Raw genomic sequence first — 24,693 nt, forward strand, 5'->3', positions numbered from 1 at the left:
CATAAAGTTTAGTAATGTTTTAGTTTCCTTCCTGCCTTTTTATAGTAAAATATTTTAGATTTTATGACCGTAACCTAAACGGTGAATTAAATATATTTTAACGCGTTTGGGTATGATTAAAAGAGTTTAAAATTAGGTATGCAATATGGCAATAGCAGTGTACTACCATGGATTAAACAACTTTAATCCATTGTACTTCAGTACTAGTTACTATATCTAAGCCTTGGCTATACACGTTACAACCGAAAAGTTTACTAAAATCTGGAAATTGTTTCAGGTATAACTATAAAAACTATGACTTATCTTACATCGTGGGAAGAGTTTACCAAGGCAGTTGAAAGGCTATATCTAAGTGATCCAATGAAAGTATGAGTGATTATGAGTTAATGTATATTACAACCATATAACACAAATGTTCTTTCTATGTTTAGGTGAGATTTGTGACTAAGTATAGGCATTGTGATGGAAAAATTGTTTTAAAATTCACCGATAATCAAGTAGTAAGTAGTAATTCAACAAACATTATTATCGTAGTCCTCAAACCAAAGATAATTTAAACTAGTACCCTAGATTCGAAATCACTCTCTCGTGCGTTGCCGATAGCGTTTACCCACTTCCCGCTGGAACTCAGAAAAAATTCGCTCCATGGTTTGCGCCTTACCGAAACCGATGCAGCCCGATTTTTCTGAGGTCACGTGCCGGTAAAGGCCCAAAGGGTAAATGCTTCGTAACAAAACCGTCAATGGGAAAGCTCTCAGTATTCGAATCTAGGGTACGAGTTTAAATTATCTTTGCTCAAACCAAGCTCAGATTAACGTATTGATAAATTTTGTTGTGGGCTGGTTAGATTTAACTTCTTATATTTTTTACTTTACTTTCCAGGTCGTCCTATAACTTCCCAATTTTAAGACAGCATGAGACCGCTAACAGATTCTTTTTAATTTTTCTGAATTTCATTTTATAAGCATGCTGTTTTGCCCCTAGGTATCTCGTCTAGTGAAAAATAAGACTTTTTTTTAGGAATTATTTAGTTCTTTAGCTTGATATCTTTAATTATTTATAGTTTGGTCTTGAGAGAATTAGCCAATTTCTAGCATTTCCTTGTCTTCCGTTTGTGCAATAGTAGTAACAAATACAGCTGGTTGTAAGTCAATCCTCAAATTTTCAGGTTCTATTTACCGTTATGGGTTCCAGCTAAAATTTTACTTTTTTCCTAGTTAATACAATTTTCTTGTATTGTTCACAATCCCTTTATTTACTATTTTTCTTATTAAACTTTTGGGAGTTTCCTGTGATCTCCCTGTAAGGCCTCAACCCATGCTGTTACCTCTTGTTTGGGACCCCAAAAACCAATAGGCAGGGCTTGCAATCTTTCAACAAGTAGACAGTGTAAATCTTATAAATTAAAGTTTTATCTTCCTGTAAGTTTGTTTCTTTACTTCCCTAGTAAATTTATTATTTTTTTATGAATAGTGTTTGCAGTATTTAACTGAACATGCACAAGATGTAAAGAAAGTTGAGAAATTAACCAGTCAGATACTTCGTCATATGGCATCTAAGGAGAAATGAATCCTCAATTTAAGTTGAAAAAGCTATTAATTCCATGTTTCATTAAGTTCCACTCATTGTAAAAATTATTAATTTTTTACTGTAATAAAATGCCATTATTCAAAGTTTCATCGCTTTTGTAGATCTAATTTATTATTTTAAATCGCTTAAGAACGGGATAAATGTCCACCATCAACTGGATAATCAGCTCCATGAACGAAACTAGCGAAATCGCTCAAAAGGAAAACCACCACGTTGGCCACTTCTTCCGGTTCTATTTAAGAAAATAAAAGTCATTAAATAAGGCTTTTCAGATTACTGAGAGCCACATAGTGGCTAACCTGAGAAGCTTGGAAACTGCAGAATATTCGTTTCCTAAGCAGGCGATAAATCATAAAGCGTCTGTTTAGCAGACGAAAATCCCACAATAAATTTGTTAATTGTTACGTGGTTACGTAAACCGGAAACGCTAATTAAGTTTATTTGCGTAAAACAATAGGTGGATACTTTTCACTTGTTCTGGGATTTCGGAGTAGGGTAATAGTACAGTAATTCTATGACTTCATTTTACACCGATTCTGTGGTGTCGAATAATTCCAGTAAATTTAAAGTGTAGCCTCAAGAGCAGTCTTGTAAATAAGGTTAATTTTCTAACTGGTCCGTGACCCCTAACCTCTTCAGATTTTTAAACTGGTTCTATGAACCTGTGACCAGTGGCGGATCTAGGGGTAGGTAGCCTGCCCGTAATTTTCTAGGGGGCCCCGCCGCCCAAAATTATTTCCATCTACAATACGGTTAAGTGTTTTATGAAAATTTTATAAAATGGAAATCAAAATTTTAGCTTATTAAAAAACATCAATTTCAATTTATCGGAACGTTTTTTTAACGTAAAGTTTGGGGAAGGGGGCGGGGCAGAGTGTAACGCGACGGGCCGGGACTATTTGTGTTAACCCCCTTTCTCGGCTTTGGCTTTCGCTGCCAGGTGCACAGAACACGCGGAAGGGACCAAATATTTTTGGTCAGCTTGCACAAGAAATGTTTCCCCCGATATAGAATAGAAGAAGGGGAGATAAGGATCAAAAGGCGCATAGCGCCGCCGCATACAATAGTGCAACTGCCCCAAGGTTTGTAGAAGCGCTTATCCCAACTGGCCAGTGACGGCGATCCCGTGGGGGCTCTGGGGCTCGAGCCCCCACAGGGAAAACCAAAGGAGGGCAGAGCCCCCTCAGAAATGAAATTGAGGGAAAATAGCTAGCAGGGAAAAATTTATAATCTCACTGCCTTTATTTGGGTCAGAATTCAGTCTTTTTACAGAAGTTATTTTGAGATTGCAGATGCGAGTAGCATTAATATTATATAACCGTAAAATTGATTTCGATAGATTCGACCAGTGGCGTCACCAGGATTTCCAAACTGGTGGCGCTTAAGCCATAAGCACTGGACAGGGGCGCCCTAGTGAGTGATATGGGGAAGGGGGGGGAGCTCCCAAAAAGGTTTGTAAATTTGAAACTTTGAGGCCGACTAGGAAAAATTAAATTTTTGATGCCCATTTTTAAGTTCGAAGATACTTTTCAACGAGTGAATTGGAAAAATTAGGAATTTTAGGTGGCGCTTTTCGGAAATTTTAGGTGGCGCTTCAGAAATTTTACAAGTGGCCCAAGCGCCGCCTAGAACACCCTAGCGACGCCACTGGATTCGACAAACAGAAAATCGCCGGGCCGTGTAAACTATTTTACCTAAAATACTTTTGTTAAGTATGTGGCCAAGAAAGGCTTAATTATCTAGCCATGTACACAGATATTTTTCTAAAGATATCGACTTAACTTTTATTATCAATGTATTCATTGACGGATGAGATATTAGAAAGAACACTTTTAAAAAATATATATAGTAATAAAAATTTAGAGCTGTACATTTTCTTGCTTAAGTTTTAAGTATATGCATTTTTGGATAACAAAATACTGGCCCGTGCCCCCACAGAAATGTTTTCCGATCGCCGCCGCTGCCAACTGCCCGGGCCCAACCTTTCCAACTAGAAAAGGGGAGAGCCTGGAGAGGGGGGAACGGTTTGTGTCTTTATAATTTTGAGGTTTTACCCGGTTTTCACCATTTTTGCGATATTTCGTGACTCTTTATCTCGACGAGTCGACGATATGGGCCATCTTTCGTTCCATTTCGTTTTGTGTTACAGAACGAGTTAGTAGTCTTGTTTTTTGTCTCTCCAGTCGAGTTTAAAATTTTGGCAAGAGCGGACTTCTACCTCCTCGAGGTTTAAATAAGCCTTAATGCGCTTGTCTAAAATTTAAACACTTAGATAATATATCTCAAACCAAAAGCCTTTTTAAAGGCTAATTAGTTATTATTTTATACAGTCTTTTTGAAGACTATTAGTAGCTACTTTTTGAAACAGCCTAAGCTTTTTTCAAGGGTATTAGTAGCGACTAGCTACTTTTTAGAACAGCCTTTTTCAAGGCTATTAGTAGCGACCAGTTACATTTTGAAACAGCCTTTTGGCGAATTCAATGCTTGACAGTCGATTAGCATTTACTGTTTTATTGAGTAACGACAAACCAGCAAAAGATGAAAATATAGACAAAGCACAGATACCAACAATAAAACCTGTTAAAGATATTAGCTTTAGTAAAGACGATGACCCAGTTCAGCCTAAATTGAAAACATTTCCACAAACCGATTTTAATGGGCAAAAATGAAGTTTCAATTTAAATTGGTATGATAAATTTCCAATGCTAGAATATTCGGTTGAAAACAACAAGGCGTATTGCTTTTGCTGTCGTCATTTCTCTACTACTAAGAATTCTTTGACTAACGGTTATTCAGACTGGAAAAATACAGACATGAGATTTAAAAAACACTTTAGCTCAGAAAAATCACCCCACATGTTTGCATACGAAAAGTTTCAAATGTGTCGTCAGAGTAAAAATAACGGATCAGTCGCGACGAAAATCGATAATCAAAGAGTAAGCGATGTTACGCGGATTTGCGACGTTTTAGCTACGTTGGTTAAAAATTGTTATTCTTTGCGCTCAGCAAGATATTGCTTTTCGGGGACATAGGGAAATGAGTGATTCGGACAACAGAGGCAACTTTATCGAAATTTTAGAGATGGTTAAGAACATGTGCCCTGATTTAAAAAATAAATTAGATAAAATGCCCAATAACGCGAAGTACACTAGTTGTATAATTCAGAATGAATTAATTTCTTTGAGTGGTAACATAATTAAAAAAATGATAAAATCAGAAAATGATTATTCTGGTGGATACTACTCTGTAATTGCGGACGAGTCGAGAGATAAAGGTGGATTAGAGCAATTGAGTGTATGCGTCAGATGGTATACGGACGTTTCGGTGTCTAGGACGTTTCGGTGCCTAGGTCGTTTCGGTGCCGGACGTTTCGCCGCCGGACGTTTCGGTGTGATTAAATGATAACAAAATTTAAATAATAACTTTCGGCATCGTCGATGGATAAAGTTCTTTGATTTTTCCAAAAACCTTGGTGTAGGAATCTTTATTCTTCTTGGTCATTAAAATGAATACCAAATTAACCACTGACGGATGTATTTGGCCATGAATAGTGTAAAGTTGATAAAAAAGATTCGGAACAACTTTGAACGTCCCATCAACAAACAAAGAACTTGAGTGTTCTAAAATTTCCATTGCATAGGAACTTGAAAACATGATAAACCGATCGTTTTTAGACCTACACTCATTTGACGCCAAATCAATTTATTCTGGTATAATTAAAATTGTTGAAGAAAGTGGACTTCGCATTAACAACTGCGTTTCTCAAAGCTATGATGGTCCGAGTGTTATGTCAGGAAATATAAGTGGTGTAAACATACAAATCCAAACCGCTGTTGGTGGCCCTTGTCCCTACATACACTGTTACGCTCATCGTTTGAATTTAGTTTTAATAGATTGCTGTTCGAAGTTAGGGCCCGTTAGAGAACTTCTTGGACTTCTTCAAGCAATTTACAATTTTCAGTGCAACTCAGTACTTAGATCCGAGTTTTTTTAGAATCACCAAGTGCTCTCAATTACAAGGATGTACTGAAAATGCCCCAGAGGTGCCATACAAAGTGGTCGAGTAAACGAAAAGGGATTAACTACTTCAGAAATAGATTGGATGCCGTATTATTAGGTTTAGACAATATTATTGAAAATGGTAAATTCGAAGAGTCAGCGGAGTGTAGAGGGTACATTTCTCAGTTAGAAAACTTTCCAAACTTGGTACTGTTAATTGATTTAGACGAGGTTTTAGGAACAACAAATGGTCTTTCGGAATGTTAACAAAACTCCAAATTGGCATATTCACGAGCCGTTGCTTTGTGCAAAACTACAGTTAGTGAACTTAGAGAAATGAGAACTGATACTAAATTTACTGAAATATGGGACGAAGCTTCCAAGCTTGCCAAAACAGTAAATGTTTCAATACCAGATCCAAAGAGTGAATTTGGTCCAAGGAAAAGGGTAGTTAGTAAGAAATTGAAAGAGTTCATAGTTTACGATAGCTTAGGAAACAGGGAAAATGAAAACATGAACGTGAGCCAGAAATTAAAAAGTACATATTTCGAGATATTGGATAAATTTAGCGCAGAAATGAATAGAAGGTTGACCGATAACTCTTCTGTATTAAATTATTTATTGGCGTCTGATCCTCAGAGTGTTCAATTTCTAAACGAGGCTCATGTTATAAATTTTTGTAATATTTTTGAGATATTTCAGTTCAATACTAGAGACATTAAAGATGGAATAAAAGTTGTTAAACGCCTTATGACAACCGAAAACGTTGTATCAACTCAAGACTGCCACAAGAGTATTTTGGACATCAAGGATGTCTATCCAGAGATTGTGAAGTATTTTACTGTAATTCAGTGTATCCCGGTTTCCAGCGCGGCATGCGAGAGGAGTTTTAGCACCCTTAACAGAATAAAAACAAACACACGAACGACAATGCGAGGAAATCGTCTTTCAAATTTATCTTTGTTATCTCTTAATAGAGATCTAACCAATATTTTGAAAGATAATCCCATGAAAGTTGTTGATGAGTTTTCTAAACAGAATAGAAGAACCGCTTTTTCTTTTTGAATTTTTTTTAAATAAATAACTTAATTTGTCTCACTTAGCACATTCAACAATTTTATAAATTTAACATTTAGTTTTTAGCATAATATGTGGTTGGGGGCCCACTTTTAATATTCTAACCTACCTCGAAAAAATCCTTTATACGCCACTGCCTGTGACCCATAGCGCTCTGGAATTTTAAACTGGTCCTATTATGACCTGTGACCCCTCAAGGTATTTACTTGCTTAAACCACTTGGGGCGCGTCAAAATTCTAAGAATTCTTCCCTCGATCGTGAGAATTCTCACTTTCAAAATTTCGACGGTCCTTCTCACAGGAAATGACGTAATCTTTTTTCACGAGTTATCTTAAGACGAGCGAGAACATGGAGCTTCTAGGCTCTAGCCGCCATCTTTAAAATTATCTTTTTACATTTGACGCTTTTTAAGTTGAATAACGTGGAAAATGAATAAAGTGGGAAATGTTTAAACTGGTATAACGTGGAACCGGAATAACGTAGAAAATGTTAAAACCGGAATAACGTGGAAACTGAATAACGTGTAAATTTTCAAAACGGAATAACGTGGAAAATGTTAAAACCCTAATAAAGTGGAACCGGAATAACGTGGAATCAGAATAAAAAGATAATTGCAGCATTAATTTAATTTAATTTAATTTAGCTGCTCAACCTTAAATTTCCAACATTTGGTTTGATAAAATTACCAATTAATAATAATAAAAATAATAATAATCAGCTAGGCTAATACCCAAGGCACCACCTTAGGCCTAAATCATCAAGCGACGTCTAAAGCCATTAATTCAGGTGGCCGGGTTACAATGCGTAGGAGGGTGGTGGCAAGCCACGCGAGCCAACAGCTCCCTACACTAACTATTACCGTTAACCTCAACAAGTTTTTATGGAAGGGGAAACCGAAAATCTCGGGGGAAAACCCCTTAAACCAGTGGGGAGAGAACTTGTAAACTCAACGCGGAAGGAGTTGTTCCGAGTTTTCACCCAGTGCTACAAGCTGGGATCGAACCCGGCTCCTCTTGCTGCGAGGTGAAAGTGCTAACCACTCCGCCATTATATGACGTAACATGTACCCAAAGTCGTGACGTAGTTCCGCGTTTGCCACATTTTTTAAAAAGGGGGCGCTAGTAGTCGAGGGCTACTTTGAGAAGACGCGTTTTTGAAGAGGATAGCTAGCTTTCCTGGATAATCTTTTATTTGTCTATGGTGTCATATAGTCTTTGATGGCTGACTCAGTCGCTGGAGCTGCCGGGCTGCCCATTTCCAAAATAAAATTCCCGCGGGAAAAGAGGGAGTGGGTCTGAGCGAGGGGACTGGCGATTCAAACAAAATTGTTTGAAACACTTAAAATTTTTAAGAAACTTAAAATTAATTAACAGGTCCCAAGGACCTTTAACCCCTATTTTTGGAATTAATAAACTGGTCCGAGCAATTAATAAAAATAATTTTGTCCTGCAGACCTGTGCTATTTACAAGACTACTCAAGAGATGCCTCTATAAACTTCCCCGTCGAAGTACGAGACGAGCAGCTAAATCGCCGAACGTTATCCACGATGGCTGACCAATAATATTTTCATGTGACGGCTGTGCAAAGTCAATTGGCCAGTTTCAAGAACACTACCGCCATCTATCGGTTTCAAAAAATTTGCACTGAATAAGGCAGGGCGATCTTAAACTTAGTCTCGTATAAAAGTATCATCTTGGCCAATTGCGATAAAATAAAAGCGCGTGTCAAAACTATTGAGGTTGGCTGTGATTGTAGTATTTGAAAATACAATTACATTACTTAAATTGGCAAATTATAGAGTAAAGCTCAGGGGCGGAACCAGAAAAAGTTTCGCCATTGTGCCCCCCCCCCCCCCCCTATATAAGGACTAAAATTTTTTTTTTGAAAAATTGATGTATAAATTGACTTGAGAATGGTCCCTTTGGGCCATCTGAAGTTGATTTGTGGGCACCTAAGTGAAAACAAACTTAGGCTATAGCTAAGGTTCTTGGGCTATAGCATGTCTCGCCTACCCCTAACGCCGCTCCTGGTAAAGCTGTTGTCAAAATTATGGCAGCAACGTTCGGTCAATAAATATTCTCTCAAAGTAATTATCTCCCCCAGAGCAAAGATAATTTAAACTCGTACCCTAGATTCGAAATCACTCTCTCGCGCGTTGCCGATAGCGTTTACCCACTTCCCGCCGGAACTCAGAAAAATCGGGCTACATCGGTTGCGGCACGGCCTACTTCGATCACGCGCTGCGGCGATATAGCGCGGCAGCGCGTGATCGAAGTTGGCCGTGCCGCAACCGATGGAGCCGATTTTTCTGAGGTCACGTGCCGGAAAAAGGTAAACGCTTCGTAACAAAACCGTCAATGGGAAAGCTCTCAGTATTCGAATCTAGGGTACGAGTTTAAATTATCTTTGCCCAGAACAAGCAAATAGTTTATTTTATCGTAAAAGGTGTACTCCGTTTGTTCCAGAACATCGAAAAGTAGCCACCTATTATGTGACATTTGTGATATAGATGGCATTAAAGTATTAACTGCATGTGCGGCGCCAAGTTCAAATTGTGAAAACTGATTTTACCTCCGTATCTTCCAATTGGAGTTTTCTTCATTATATCTGCCAATATTTTGGGGTCCTCTAAATCACACTTTTTCATTTCCGTCATAATCGGCCCAGGGCTGACAGAATTCACTCTGATCTGTTTCGAAAATACCATTTTAGAAATCTACCGATTTTTGCAGATCGCCTGAAAAGTCATTTTTAACATAAATGATATAGTACGCCCCTTATATTAAGTTTAGTCATGTTTTCCACATTGTTTTTACACCTTGAAAGTTGATTTAGGAGATAGTTGCTTTTTACTACCGTGGATTAAAGAAACATAAAATTAGCATTGTTCATCCATTTTGCCTTTCTTTACCACTGAAAAATCTTTAATCCCTATGTTTAGTAGTTTTTGTAATTATCGTTTTCAATTTCGCTAAGCCTTCGTCTGAAATTGTAATCAACAAGCGAATTGAGGCGATTGCAATTTCAATATTTTTGGAGTCACAGTGAAGAAATTAATCAAGTTATACAGTAAACATTAAGCAAGTATCAACCTTACTATTATTATGTTATTTATGATACCATTTGATAAACGCCGAGTAATTTCGAAACAAATTGGTTCTATTCCACATTATAGCAATAATGACAAATTTAGTTAAATTAACTTACACTCAGTAGCGGCGCTAAGGGTGGGCTGAAGTGGGCTTTAGCCCCCGTGCATTTCTGAGAGGGGCCACATATTTATATTGAAAGGGCCACATATTCATAATTAAGAGGCCACATATTTTAATTTATGGATTTTCATTATCTCTAGAAATTAGTTTTATTGCGAAGAAACGTTTTTCTGTAAAAAATCTTTCAAAATCAATTTGTTTACTCAAAAAGGTAGTAGACCATAAACATATAGATTCGGGAGGAAGGTAGCGGAAATTGAGATAAAGTTGAAAAGAAAGGGGCTTATGGGAATTTACGGGAATATCCCAGGCATGCACGTGTCCCCTCCAGGTCAGATTCAAGGTCAGTAGGGGGTCCAAAAAACGCGACGAGAGCCGCAACAATAAAACGACCTGGCTCTTCTCGCTTCCTGGAAAATTTTGGGTTTTTTCGATTTCATAGTTCCCGCTAAGGGCCACAAAATTCTTAGGGGACACAAAATAATTAGCCCACCTGTGAAAAAACCTTAGCGCCGCTACTGCTTACACTGCTAAAATCAGTTTCACGAGGAAAAAAATTATATGTTTATACACTTGGAGTGTGCTTATAGAAATTGTTTTATGCGATGTCGGTCAGCCAATGCATTTGACAATACGCGATACGTCTTACATTTGACTTACAAGGAGACGACCCGAGGTGTAACGCACCGATTTGGTTCTTCAAACTCGGGGGTTTGGTAGACCTTCATGTAACTTGAAACACCCTAAAGGGAAATGTCTCCATAGGCAACCGTTTTGCCATGGCAACCAAAAATGTTTTTGATAATAGAAAATGGAAATTTTCCTATTGAATATAACATGGGAATCTGACCAAATGTAAGGGCAAGAATGTATTTATTTATACTCAGGGATAATGAATATGTCGAGATTATTTTTAGCGTTTCTCCAATTCCACCCGTTGGGCCCCCCGGTATGCTCCTCCGCTTTAATAAAATCAAATAATACTGCAATCTCATTGGTTCTTAAAAATTACGTTTTTCGACGCGATTAACGCTGCGGCGGGGACGCAAAAAATAAGACCGCCTCCTTTTCCATTCCCCCTTCCCCCTTAGCGTGACGGGGTTAGGAGCTCAACATGTCCGTCGATAGTCTCGACATATTCATTCTCCCTGACCCTGAGTATAAATAAATACATTCTTGGTAAGGGTACCCCTGTAAAGATTTTAATCAACTTCGAACTTTTTCATTATTTTCTTATTTATATTTTCTATTTTTAGCATTTTCAAAAATCGGTGTGTTACACCTCGGGTCGTCTCCTTGTTAGTTTAAAGTGGCTATGTATGGGGGCGCTTGGTTTGGAACTATGTTTTCTTCTACAAGTCGTAAGTTGGTTTTCCAAGGAGAATTTTTTAGGGCGAAAACTTATTATACAATTATGCAATTTCGCTCTCATTCGCATAATTTATTTATTACGGTTACGGAGAAAAGAACTGAGTTAGTTTCCGAGAGTTTGACGTTGATATTTTCGATTTAGAAATGTTTTGGAAAAATTATTTGCCAGTTTAATATTTTCAATTATGGAGGTTGAAACATTAGACCTTGGACGCGGTAAATCTCGGCCGCTAGCCTCACACACTTGGTACTATATCACGCCTCCCTTAACAATTTCCCAATCATTATACCCCAACAGAATATTTACCCTTTGTTTTATTACATTTCTTTTATATAAAGAATCCGATTTGTCGGTATAAGTTAATTTACCTTCTGCATGCCCCTGGCGTTGCCCTTTAAGAACCGACCCTTTGCCCTTTCTCCTTGTATTAATTAAACACAGGGATACACCGCTACGGCTTAAAACTCCATTATGTAGCAGAAAAGATTGTTATAATATATATATATATATATATATATATATATATATATATATATATATATATATATATATATATATATTATAACAATCTTTTATAATGTCCACATTCTGAGCCAAGGCTTAGTCACACCCCTTTCTTTTCACCTAAATAATTTGGTAAAATATTAATTAATATACGCTCAGAATAAAAATTTAAGTAATTCAGTTTTTATCATTGACCTAGCCACTCAAATGTATGATCGCTAATTATTTTTAGTTTCAATTGCCTACGTTTACTTCTCTCTCTCTCCACCTAGGTGTCCCCTTGATCCCCTTATCGCGCATGCCCTATAGTCATTTCCGTTTGGGTGCCGATTTCACCTGTGTTTAATTAATCCAAGCTTTCTCCACGCGCAGCACGGTGGTCACTGGCAACGGAGCCTTAAACAATCCAATATAATTTCCTGGTTTCACATCGTCTAGGTTAAAAATTTAAACAAGGCTTCGCTTACACCGAATTCGCCGAGCTCAATAGCCAAACATCTGGTTAGCTGAAGGACGCAGGCCTTGGAACAGCAGTAAGCTGTCATATCCTTAAATCCTCTGTGGCCAGCTACACTGGCGAAATTCACAATAGCTCCGCCAGTTTTGGCGTCGATCATGCTACGTGCTACAATCTATCAAGAAACGATAAAGCGTTTTATTAATATATTATTACAATACACATTGCCGATGGGTAAATCGCGAAATTATACTTTTCAATTAATTAATATAAAAAAGGTTATAAATGGGAAATATCGGTGGGAAAACCTGATAAATATCGGTGGGAAAACCTGGGAAATATCAGTGGGAAAGCCTGATAAATATAGGCGGGAAAACCTGGGAAATATTGGTGGGAAAATCTGGGAAATATTGGTGGGAAAATCTGGGAAATATCAGTGGGAAAGCCTGATAAATATCGGTGAGAAAACTTGGGAAATATTGGTGGGAAAATCTGGGAAATATCGGTGAAAAAACCTGATAAATATCGGTGGGAAAACCTGGGAAATATCAGTGGGAAAGCCTGATAAATATCGGCGGGAAAACCTGGGAAATATTGGTGGGAAAATCTGGGAAATATTCGTGGGAAACCCTGGGAAATATCGGTGGGCAAACCTGATAAATATCGATGAGAAAACCTGATAAATATCGATGGAAAAACCTGGGAAATATAGGGGGAAACCTGGCAAATATCGATGGAAAAATTGGAAATTGGTTTGCCAATAGCTGTATGAACTATGAACTCTGGTTTGTCAGTTATTTGAATGTTTAAATTTAGTGTTAACCGGATCTATCCATTATTTTATTAAATAAAGTAAACCTTGATTACCTGGGAAATGTTGAGGTACGACTTGAAGTTTACGCTCAAAGCACTGTTAAACATAAGAAGGTAAAAGTTTAAAGTTAAATTCTGATGGTCTATATTAAACGCTTAAGGATAGCCCGAAAATCATTATTAAATTTCGGATGTAAGTAGAAACAGAAGTGTATATATTAATATATATCTTACGAGATAAATTTACATCTAACTATCTTGGTAGCTTGGAACATGTGCAAATAGTGCGTCAAACAATATTTTTTTAACGACGAAGTAATAGACTTGTTAAATTTTTAGTTGGCATGTTGTGTACACATTAGCGATTTGATGTTCAATTTTAATGGACTAATTGGATAATTATCGTAAGAGATATATTACAAACTTCGGGTAAAATTAATTAATTTTTTTGTGAGGCGTACTTGTCCACGTGTTCTTTGGTTGTTTCTAATACGGGAAAATCATTGAAAATCCCAGCATTATTTACGAGTATATCAAAATGACCCAATTTCTCGACAACTGAACTGGTAGATTCCCAATTTGACAGATCCAAAACCACAGTTTCTACGTCGGGAAACTGCAAAGAAATAAATTCCATTTTAAAACATTTCAAGTTTTTTATCTCGTTCCCTGCATATACATTTTATCATAAGTAAAATAAGACACTTAAGTATGACACTGAACGATGAGTAATCGGAAGTTTCGGACCAAGTCCGGTTAGGGTTTTGATGATAAAAAGTTGCCAAAACGCGTTTATTTCTCATATTTGAAAATGAATACCTTCAGAATCAAGGCGGATGTTTATACTAGTTAAATTTATGTTCCAATTTAATTATTTATAATTATTTCGCTAAAGTATACGTTATTTCATAAGTGTATAACATTGTTACATAATTTATTCTTCATTGCAAAAGTTTTACTGACAAGGAGACTACCCGAGGTGTTACACACCGATTTTGTTCAAACTCGGGGCATTGGTAGACCTTCATGTAACTTGAAAAATCCTAAAGGGATTTTATTCAATGGGCAACGGTTTTGCCATAGCAACGAAAAATGTTTTCGACAACCTAAAATGGAAATTTTCCCATTGAAAATAACATAGGATTTGGACCGATTCCCCCTGTGAAACATTTTACAAAATTGAAAAAAAAAATTAAAATACCAAAATTATAAAAAAAAATTATAAAAATTGACGAAAAAAATCAAAATTTGTCACATTTTTATCAATTTTTTACATTTTTTTCACAGGGAAATCGGTCAAAATCCCATGTTATTTTATGTTGTCAAAAACATTTTTCGTTGCTATGGCAAACCCGTTGCCCAATGAATAAAATCCCTTTAGGATTTTTCAAGTTACATGAAGGTCTACCAATCCCCCAAGTTTGAACCAAATCGGTGTGTAAAACCTCGGGTAGTCTCCTTGTGAGAGCTATTCACAAGACAGACTGCATTACGGGTTTCGTCGCCGTTTTGAGTCCGTTTGCTAACGCGTCACACGTAGCCTTTGACAGCGCCTCGCTAGGGGGAGATTTTCTTCTTGTGATGACGTCACTCCGTTACTAACTCTCAGTAAAATATTCCCCAAAGGGACAAACTTATGGAACAATATTATAGACTTTATAGTTATTGTTGAAAGCTTTTCAAGTTTCGATAAGCCTGGATTGATCCATCAACTCACGTTAATTTCTCAGACTATTATTAAAAAGTTTAGAGTTGGGAGAATAGAAAGTATCATACTTATATTATAACGTAACTTATGATTCTATGTAGCATACCTCGGATTTCAGTGTATCCAAATTTTCGGCAATTTTATCAATCACGACGATTTTAGCTCCGCATTGCAACAACTTTTCAACGACCGCTTTTCCGATTCCTATATCGAAAGATACGCCATTGAAATCGAGATTTGATTATTTATTTGAAATTAATTTTGTGGACTTCACCTCGACCTCCTCCAGTGACGAGAGCCTTCTTCCCGTCAAACCTGATGTTCATGTTTCTTCTTGAAAAAGCTGCGAATATTTTATTTTATCCCTCTTATCAAGTCCAAGGTCAAATTCTTTGAGCGTTTTGGAGACTGCATAATACGCGTTAATTAGGCATTGTTATATTCGGTTGGTTTTAGACCTCCTACTCCGACACAACGCGAAGACCGTACCCAAAAAATAATGATTAATGCAGTTAACGATTCAAAGTTAATAAACGTCTAGCTCAAATTACAGTGAATTTGATACCTATATAGCTTATCAGATTTGCAAGGTCAAACATCGCTGTTTATTAAACGGAAATTATTTATGTCAAATTAATAGAAAGCACATAGTCCAATAGACCCAATCCCAAGCATTCGTGAAATAATATTTGACCTTGGTAAGTTTAAATTATCATAATTTATTTTAAATAGAACTCTTGAAAATTATAAAATTTGCGTATCATAGTTGAATTACTTACGAATATCATTACCATACCACTACATTGAATTTCTCAATCGATTAAGCTCGTATACCAGCTAAGCTAATTGGCAAGGCACTACTCGACTGGAATAATTATAAAGTGCCAAACTATTTTTATTTTACTTTTGCTCATAGCAATTTGAAATGTGTTTCTATATAATTTCTTTATATTTAAATTATATGAAATGTTCAAGGTGAGACATTAGTCAGATTAAGCTACACCTTCAAAACGTGAATGGTGGAACTTGTAGAAGTATAGTTTGTACACAGAAAAGCTACGTCTACACTCTTACAAGTTTTCCATAGACGCTTAGCTAACGTAACATACTGAATTTAGAGATCGGGTCTTTGTTACGAGGTGAAGGGGACGCGTTTTATGCGTGACGTAATTTGTGAATTAGCTCTTATTTAAAAGCAAAATAATTAATCAATAATGACTTCGATTATTAATACAACGCGGCTACTCTTGTTTTTCTTAATGAAAAATCACGAACTTAAAACATTAATTATGTTAGATATTATTTTATTGTGTTCGTAATAGTGTTCGATTAAGTCGAAATAATTATAATACAAATTTGTAAAAATAAAGCTGTCGCTCGATGGCGCCAGTTAACGAAAGGCTCTCTTAGCAACCGTTTGTTAGGAACTAGTTTTAAATCGATAGTACGTGGTTACTAAGTAAACCCTCGTGTAAATCTAACGGATAGAAAATTAAAATCAGTATGCCGATTTTTCTAAAAAGTGACGATTGGACGCAAATTGATTCTCAAATATCGGTTAATTTAAATCTTCCTGGTGTAAAAAAGTCGAATTTATCCGTGGTTTGCGCATCCAAATATATTAAAGTTTGTAACTGTGAATTGAAATTTAAATAAGTAGAAAACCTGACGATACTAAAAAGACAATTTTTTTATTCGCAGGTGAATTGCGCGCCTTATTTGTGGGAGGCGTTTTTATCGAAGGAAATCGTGTGCCAATCTTGTAACGTTACAATTTTTGATAACAGAATTAATATCCAAATTGAAAAATCTGAAAAATGCGAATGGGATAGGCTATTGGATGAAAGATGTAAATCAATCCTAAAACGTCCGCACTGAATCAAGAACGTATTTAGGTAATAGGCCTTTCTATAAAGTCATTACGCTTGCCGAACTTGTTTTAATGTATCGCTTTCGTCACGAGATACGTAGGAGTTCAGTTCAGTTTAGGTGGTTAGATCTTTATAAAAAGGGCGACTCGTCGAATTTTAATTGGATATCCTAGTGAAACGTCACTTCTACGTCACGAGTGATGCGCCCGATACATCTAAGCCAGAAGGCCAATGTTACTTTATAGAAAGGCCTATTGCGAACGTACGCTTGGACTCGTTTATAGAATCCCGAAATCTAGGCTAGACTGAAATTCACAATTTTATTTGGAACGGTAACGCCACCTGTTGATGGATTGACTTGTTTTAAATTAGTTTTCGTGTTACAATAATTATGAATTATATCCACTATTTTGCCAATTCTTATGAATTAATACATTTAACTAGAGTTGTAAGTCGGAAATTTCCCGCTATGAAAAACTGTCGAAAAATTACCGAGGACTTTTACCGGAAAATTTTCCTTATTTTATCCCGAGCAATTTTTCCGTAAAAAAAAAAAGGTTTTCATACCATGATTAATATTGTTCGCAAATTTAAATTTCGGGGCATTTTCGCCTACTTTTTTCGAATCCTAAAGTAAAACTAAACCTCTAGACTAGTCTAAAACAAAAACCCTTAAAAAGTAATATAGGTATGTTCCAATTCCCTGGAAGTTAGACTAATACGTTCTCAGTTACCAATAACCTAAATAACGTCTTGATCAAATTTCGCGTTCGTTGTTTAAACTAGGAGCAACAAACACAACACCCCACACAAGGAGAACGCAACCCGTCAAAAGTCGTCTATTTTCTTGTATACAATTTTCATTGGCTAGACGCTTTAGCGCCTGCTGCCGTCGGATGGGGAAAATTCGGAAATTGTATTCCCCCCTGGCCGTAAAACGTTCAGCGAAAAGGCTCGTCCAATGAAATTTGTACACAACACTGCAGTAGCGCGTTGAAAGGCTAGCTGCTTTCTCGTTGTGTTTGTTGCTCCTAGGTTTAAACGCAATATTTGTTTGATAGGCGAAAACAAAGAATTTCGCGAAGAGCGTCGCCAAATGGCGTTGGACGAGATGGAAAATTTGGAGCGAGATAACGCTAATGGAAGAATCAACAATCGTAACGGGATTCGCCAGTTTTTAAATCAAGAAATTATAAAGGTGAGCGGGGGAGGATCCAATTAAAAGTTTACGTCCAAGTGAAATGCTAAATTGGGCTTTATTTTCCGCCACGAATAGGAAATCGAAAATAAGAGGAAGGAAGCGGAGCGAGCGAAAACGGTGGAACGACGCAAAATTGACGCGGAAATGGAAATAATGAAAACGGAAGTGACGTCGTTAACGTCGCGGTCGTCCCCAGAGGAGAAGGAGCGGTTAGCCATCATTCCGGAGCCCAGGACGCCGGGCCAAATATGGGTGACCTTTACGCCCAGAGCTTCGTTAGCTCCCGCCAGGGAGTCATCCGCGACAATCGCGTAGACATTCCTATATACTCCTATTTTTAAAGGTGGGTAAAAATGCCAGACCACCCCGTAGAATTTCAATTTATATCAAGCCAACACTACAGGTGTGACGAAATAGTGGAAATTGGTCTTCGTATAAATAGCTCTTTATATAAAATACCAGAGGTCACGTGATTACGTTACATTCATCATGCAGTTAAAGTTAGAGAGCGCGCGCATATTTTTGTTTTGTTGGGCTCGCGCGAAAACGCACGAGACCCTCTACACGGAAATATTAGGAAGCGCGCGCTCCAAAAAATAACACTTTTTATACATGTATGCGTATATATTATTTTATAGAAAGAGCTATTCTAATTCTGCTTTATCCACCTTTTAAAATAGGGATATAAATACATAGTCTACTTAAATTTCGAAATTACGAGAGGGGTTTGAAATGTGAACTATTCGATGTATTGCGCGATTTCAATATAAAGCATGGTTAAATTGAATAACTTGGAATGCTTATCCTGCCGTATCGCGTTTGGTAAGATCACTCTGACGGCTTTGGCCCCGCCTACGAGAGAAAAAACCCCTCTGCGCGCGCTCCTCTCTCACGTTGTTGTTTGTTAAGTTAACACATTGACGTCAAAAAACCCGTCAGCCACATCGAGACGAAAATCTGTGGCGATAAGCATTCCAAGTAGAGGTATGGATTCCTGCGCTCGACAATAACCTTACGGCAATGCACACGGATGGAAATCTATTTTAATAAAATCTGCATACATTGCGTATGATTTAAGAGTGTTATATGTATTTAGTATACAGTTTAAATAACTGCAGATTACGACTTTTCTCAATAATGTGTATTAATGCGAATAAATTAATATTGTTTGTTATATTTAAATTTAATTATTAATCGAATCACGCGATGGTAAATTTCCGAGAGTGCAGTAGGGTAGTTGGAAATAAATGTTTTTCTACATTGTTATCTACATTTAGATGCGAGTTGCTTTACTTATTTTATCGGAATAAATTGAAGTGGCGCGATTACGCTATCGGCGCAAAGTTTCGAATTTCGGCCATTATCTACAAACGCATCCACCGCACATGGGTTAATAATTTTCAGTAGTTAACTTCAAATGGCGATAGTTACTGACGTTCAGACTTGGCTCGAGAAAAATCAAAATTATTTTCAACCGCCAACTTGCGTCAAGCACCTGTAAGATTAAATATTACTTTATTTTCGCAGAATATTTTTCTTATTTAACTGTGTTGTAGGCATGAAACCCAACTGAAAGTGTTTTTCGTTGGAGGTCCAAATAAAAGGGCCGATTTTCATATAGAAGATGGTGAAGAGGTAATTTTAATTCCTTTATTAATAATATAAATAAATAAGTTTCAATAACGACGGTTTCATCGAATCAGAAATAAAGGTTCTCAAATCGAATAATAGGTGGCGACAGCGTTTCCGCAATCGAAATGAACGACCGAAAGCCTAGGAAAAATTTCCTTTGTAGGACTAGCTTAAAACGTGTTTTTTCTCTTCAAAGCTTCAAAGATAATTAAATTAAAAATTAAATAATTTACTAAAATCCTGAACTTCCGACATTTGAAAAAAGATTATGTTATATTAGAACAGAAATAGCTTTTAAATAATACCAGAAGTTTATAATATTATTTCGCGAAAGAAGTCTTTTTAGGCCATTAAAATGTATCTTCACAGGCTCGAGGCACTTTTAATGCGGGCTTTATTCCAGCCAAATCAAGGATGTTATGGAAATATTTACTTATAAACTATATTTTCACCCTGCAATAATCACTATCTCATGGTCTATTTTTCTAATTGAATAACATTGGATGTGTAGTGAGATGGACACTTCACATGTTATAAACTTCTGATAATACGTAATTGAAATTATTTACACAAATTGGGATAATACAAGTAGGTATACGGATAAATAGAAACTTCCACCAGTCAAATTTGAAATGCTCCAAATAACTATTTCTATTTTGGTTTAAATTGAATAAGAGGTTTTTCTCCTTGTTGCTACTTAATATACTTGGAGCAACAAACACAAGGAGAACGCAGCCAGCCTTTAAACACGCTAACCGCAGTGTCGCGTACAAATTTCATTACACGTTTTACGGGCGGGGTAGGGGGGGGAGACAATTTCCGATTTTTCCCCTTCCGACGGCAGCAGGCGCTAAAGCGTCTAACCAATGAAAATTGTACACAATTAAATGCAAGACTTTTGACGGGTTGCGGTCTCCTTGTGTGGGGTGTTGTCGTCGTTGCCAGACGTCCTATAATTTTAGGAAAAATCTATAATTTTGTCACGAAATTTTCGTTGTCCTATAATTTTAACAGTGTACTATATAGGGCGTTTTTTATTTTTCGATATTGATGACCTATAATTCCTATAATTTGAAAATTTCTTACTGAAAACGTTAACCATCCAAGAGTTTCTCTGCTAGCAGCTGACAAATGCGATGAATAAACGTGTTTTTATTATTTTTCAGTTTTTTATTTATTTAAAAAGTTTTATTTTACCATACGTCAATGGGTTTATTTAAAAGCGAAATTTTATCAAACATAAGTGAGATATCCGAGGCAAAATTAGAATTACCGCCAAATACAATGTGACCTATAATTTTTAGTCCTTGGGTCTATAATTGGATTTTGGCTATCTGGCAACGCTGGGTGTTGTGTTGGTTGCTCCTAGCTGAGTATAGTGAATTGAACCCAAATTTCTTTTTGCAGTTCTTCTACATGTTAAAGGGAGAGATGTGTTTGACAGTATTGGAAAAAAATACGTTCAGAGACATCATCATAAAAGAAGGAGAGGTAACTTCATGATTTTTATCATCATAAACCTATAATATTGTTCCAAGAGTATGCCTCTTTGGGTAATATTTTATTGAGAGCCATTCACGGAGTGACGTCACAACCTCCTTCTATTGAATCGAGAGCGAGCGAACTACCACGATGCGCACTAAAGAGTCTGTGTCGTGAATTGCGCTCACAAGGAGACATCCCGAAGTGTAACCCACCGATTTGGTTCAAACTCGGGGGATTGGTAGACCTTCATGTATCATGAAAAATCCTAAAAATAATTAATTCAATGGGCAACCGCTTTGCCATGGCAACGAAAAATGTTTTTGACAACACAAAATATTAAATTTTCCTATTGAAAATAACATGGGATTTTGACCTCAAATTGATCAACAGTTGATCAATTTTGATGTTTTTTTGGTCAATTTTTATCTATTTTATTCTATTTTTAGCATTTTCGAAATTTTGAAATTTGTTCAAGGAATAGGTCAGAATCCCATGTTATTTTCAATGGGAAAATTTCCATTTGTTGTTGTCAAAAACATTTTTCGTTGCCATGGCAAAACGGTTGCCCATTGAATAAATTCCCTTTAGGATTTTTCAAGTTACATGTAGGTCTACCAATCCCCCGAGTTTGAACAAAATTGGTGGGCTACACTTCGGGATGTCTCCTTGTCAGTAAAGATTTAAGGATAGGAAGTCACATATTAAAGGGGAACGGCCAAGCTTTTCCAAATATGGCCTTATTTCCGTATCAAAAGATTAACAAGACATTCAATATACTAACACGTACCTTTTTTGTCTTGAAATAATAGCTTTTGGCCCAAAAAGTTGAAACGAAAAATAACGCCAGGTGTTTATGTTTGAAATTTCGCCGCCATCTTAGGCGGTTTGCGAACTATCCTAACTTTTAAAATCGCGCAATTTAGGCTTAAGTCTCTTATAACTGGAACGCGCCGAGCGTGCAAAACAAATTTTTTGCGTCTTCAGCAGCGCGCGCTTTTACGTTGTTTTTCTGTCTGACCGACTTCTTACCAGGTGTCGCGGCGGACGCGCGCTTTTCGATTTCCCGAAATTTCTTTATTTTATTAAAAATTAACCACTCAATATTTTGTTATGCGGTTTTCGCCATAAATTTTAATTTTTAATGGGCTATAGGTCTATCTAACTGGTTAAAGCTCGACCGTTCCCCTTTAAGGTAGAATTTAATAGACGTGAACTGTTTCTCCAATATCAAGGCTTTTCTGCTTCCGAGTCGCATTCCTCATTCGCCTCAACGCAAACCGGACACGATTGGACTGGTCATCGAAAGAAGAAGAGCGGCCGACGAAATGGACTGCTTAAGGTTCGTTAACGGTGAATCGAAACTACAATTTTGTAATTACCTTCCCAAAGAGGATAATTTATTAGAAACCCTGTCGTCCACTATTGAATGTTTAAAGGGAATATAAATACTAGTATTTATGCCCCCCCCCTTCCCAAGGGATTCCAATATTGGCCACACCCTCTTATGACTTTTGACAATAAGGAGAATATTAACTATGGAAAGTGTGATAGGTGCTGTAGTTCTAACTGTTCTCCAGCTAATAGACAAGTTGAGCCACCCTCTTGAAAACGTGAACGGGCGAACTTGTAGGAGAATAGTTTGTACACAATAAAGCTACGTCTACAATCCTACAAGTTTCTCATCCACGTTTTCAATGGGTGGCTTAAACCTATCTAATAGGGTCGATTCAGGGTTTTTGGAATGAATAGTTTAAGTCGAGTAACCAGTGATAGGCACAATTGTGTCTCCCCCTCCCCCGAAGCGAAATCCTAGCAACGCTACTGAAGAATATTTTGCTCGAGATTACGCGGTCGCTACTGGGAAGTGTGATTGTGAATTAAGCTTATTTTGTGTACTTTCAATAAGTTTTCAAATGGTTATTTTACTGATTTTTGCCTTCGAAGCATACTTTGATATCGGTAAAATGGTTCGTTCTATAAATTAACTTCGTGACTATTATATGAATTAAATCAGAATTTTATAATATATCTATTACGAATTACGTATTTACATATCCATTGAAATGTTAATGATTAAATCGAGATTTAAATGATTTAATTGAGATTAACATGATTAAATCAAGATTTATATGATTATTTCGAAAATTGATTGATTAAATCTAGAATTGACGGATTAATTGGATAATTGACTGATTAATTCGATAATTTAATGATTAATTCGATAATTTAATGATTAATTCGATAATTTAATGATTAATTCGAGAATTGACTAATTAATTCGATAATTTAATGATTAATTCGAGAATTTAATGATTAATTCGAGAATTTAATGATTAATTCGAGAATTTAATGATTAATTCTATAACTTAATGATTAATTCGATAATTTAATGATTAATTGGATAATTGACTGATTAATTCGATAATTTAATGATTAATTCGATAATTTAATGATTAATTCGATAATTTAATGATTAATTCGAGAATTGACTAATTAATTCGATAATTTAATGATTAATTCGAGAATTTAATGATTAATTCGAGAATTTAATGATTAATTCGAGAATTTAATGATTAATTCGATAACTTAATGATTAATTCGAGAATTTAATGATTAATTCGATAATTTAATGATTAATTCGATAATTTAATGATTAATTCGAGAATTGACTGATTAATTCGAGAATTTAATGATTAATTCGAGAATTTAATGATTAATTCGAGAATTTAATGATTAATTCGATAACTTAATGATTAATTCGAGAATTTAATTATTAATTCGATAATTTAATGATTAATTCGATAATTTAATGATTAATTCGAGAATTGACTGATTAATTCGATAATTTAATTATTAATTCGAGAATTGACGGATTAATTCGAGAATTGACTGATTAATTCGATCCTTTAATGATTAATTCGAGAATTGACTGATTAATTCGATACTTTAATGATTAATTCGAGAATTGACTGATTAATTCGAGAATTGACTGATTAATTCAACAATTTAATAATTAGATTGTGATTAAAATGATTAACTCAACAATTTAATAATTAGATTGTGATTAAAATGATTAACTCAACAATTTAATAATTAGATTGTGATTAAAATGATTAACTCAACAATTGAATGATTAGAATGTGATTAAAATGATTAAATCATGATATACATTTTTGTCATTTAATCAAGATTATTAGGGCCTCCTCGGGAGAGGATATTATATACTTCTGGTTATTTAAACAAATTTCCATCAAGCAGATATTACGTGGATGGATCTAAAGAAGTGTTGTACGAAACATGGTTCAACTGGGAACGGAGCGCTTCGAAACTTGCAGAATACATTGACGAGTTTTTTCGATCCGAGCAATTCCGAACGGGGAAACCGCTGTCGGGTAAGTATCCAGATGCAAATCTCCAGAAACGACTATTAATTTTGCCCGAGTACCTATTCATCGTGCACGACATATTTATGAGCGACTGTGAGATGACCAAATCAACCCCCCCCCCCCCCCCCGTTCCAAAAAAAAAGAGAGAAACGCTTAATGAGATTAATGAAAAATGAGCAGGTTTTTACTTTTTTTCGACTGGAATGGTATTCATCGCGATATATCCTCATTTTATCTAATATCGTCCGAGCTAGATATATATAAGTCGCGACGAATTCCGAGACTCATTTCGGCCAAGGCCTAAACAAACGACTTACACTACTTTCGGTGCCAGCGATGGGACCCCGGTCGCCTTTCTCACGCGCGACTTCCAAGTCGCTAATC

At 36.3% G+C, this 24,693-nt stretch overlaps 4 protein-coding genes across 7 annotated transcripts in view; 3 read left to right on the top strand and 1 right to left on the bottom strand.

The window, feature by feature from the left end:
* Srp9 (signal recognition particle 9) lies at positions 1 to 1,679 on the top strand. Its single transcript, XM_090172181.1, has 4 exons — positions 1 to 136; positions 278 to 366; positions 432 to 500; positions 1,474 to 1,679. Exons 2-4 carry the CDS (start codon positions 295 to 297, stop codon positions 1,567 to 1,569), a joined length of 237 nt encoding a protein of 78 aa, XP_090028307.1. The 5' UTR covers positions 1 to 136; positions 278 to 294; the 3' UTR covers positions 1,570 to 1,679.
* LOC149947232 (L-xylulose reductase-like) lies at positions 1,584 to 21,753 on the bottom strand. Of its 2 annotated transcripts, XM_090172180.1 has the most exons (8): positions 21,711 to 21,753; positions 15,009 to 15,142; positions 14,841 to 14,938; positions 13,488 to 13,642; positions 13,081 to 13,123; positions 12,224 to 12,388; positions 9,240 to 9,357; positions 1,584 to 1,822 (listed from the first exon to the last, which is right to left on the bottom strand). In XM_090172180.1, the coding sequence occupies exons 2-8, from the start codon at positions 15,058 to 15,060 to the stop codon at positions 1,716 to 1,718; spliced, it is 738 nt and encodes a 245-aa protein (XP_090028306.1). In that variant the 5' UTR covers positions 15,061 to 15,142; positions 21,711 to 21,753; the 3' UTR covers positions 1,584 to 1,715. The 2 variants fall into 2 exon arrangements, with proteins under 2 accessions (XP_090028306.1, XP_090028305.1); XM_090172179.1 differs by lacking the exon at positions 21,711 to 21,753 and having other exon boundaries at positions 15,009 to 15,228.
* LOC149947233 (uncharacterized) lies at positions 16,538 to 18,924 on the top strand. The gene is made up of 3 exons (XM_090172909.1): positions 16,538 to 16,583; positions 17,667 to 17,803; positions 17,882 to 18,924. The coding sequence occupies exons 2-3, from the start codon at positions 17,702 to 17,704 to the stop codon at positions 18,119 to 18,121; spliced, it is 342 nt and encodes a 113-aa protein (XP_090029035.1). The 5' UTR covers positions 16,538 to 16,583; positions 17,667 to 17,701; the 3' UTR covers positions 18,122 to 18,924.
* The window catches only part of LOC149947234 (3-hydroxyanthranilate 3,4-dioxygenase-like), a 15,193-nt gene continuing 9,687 nt past the window's right edge, over positions 19,188 to 24,693 (top strand). For all 3 annotated transcript variants that reach the window (XM_090172177.1, XM_090172178.1, XM_090172176.1), the window contains exons 1-5: positions 19,188 to 19,303; positions 19,363 to 19,441; positions 20,846 to 20,929; positions 22,156 to 22,262; positions 24,182 to 24,315. In XM_090172177.1, coding sequence (XP_090028303.1) covers positions 19,224 to 19,303; positions 19,363 to 19,441; positions 20,846 to 20,929; positions 22,156 to 22,262; positions 24,182 to 24,315 — 484 coding nt within the window. In that variant the 5' untranslated portion in view covers positions 19,188 to 19,223. The remainder of the gene's footprint in view (positions 19,304 to 19,362; positions 19,442 to 20,845; positions 20,930 to 22,155; positions 22,263 to 24,181; positions 24,316 to 24,693) is intronic.

Source organism: Leiobunum rupestre, chromosome 4 (assembly GCF_980474605.1).
Source record: "Leiobunum rupestre chromosome 4, qqLeiRupe1.1.hap1, whole genome shotgun sequence".
In the NCBI taxonomy this organism is placed as follows: Eukaryota; Metazoa; Arthropoda; class Arachnida; order Opiliones; family Sclerosomatidae; genus Leiobunum; species Leiobunum rupestre.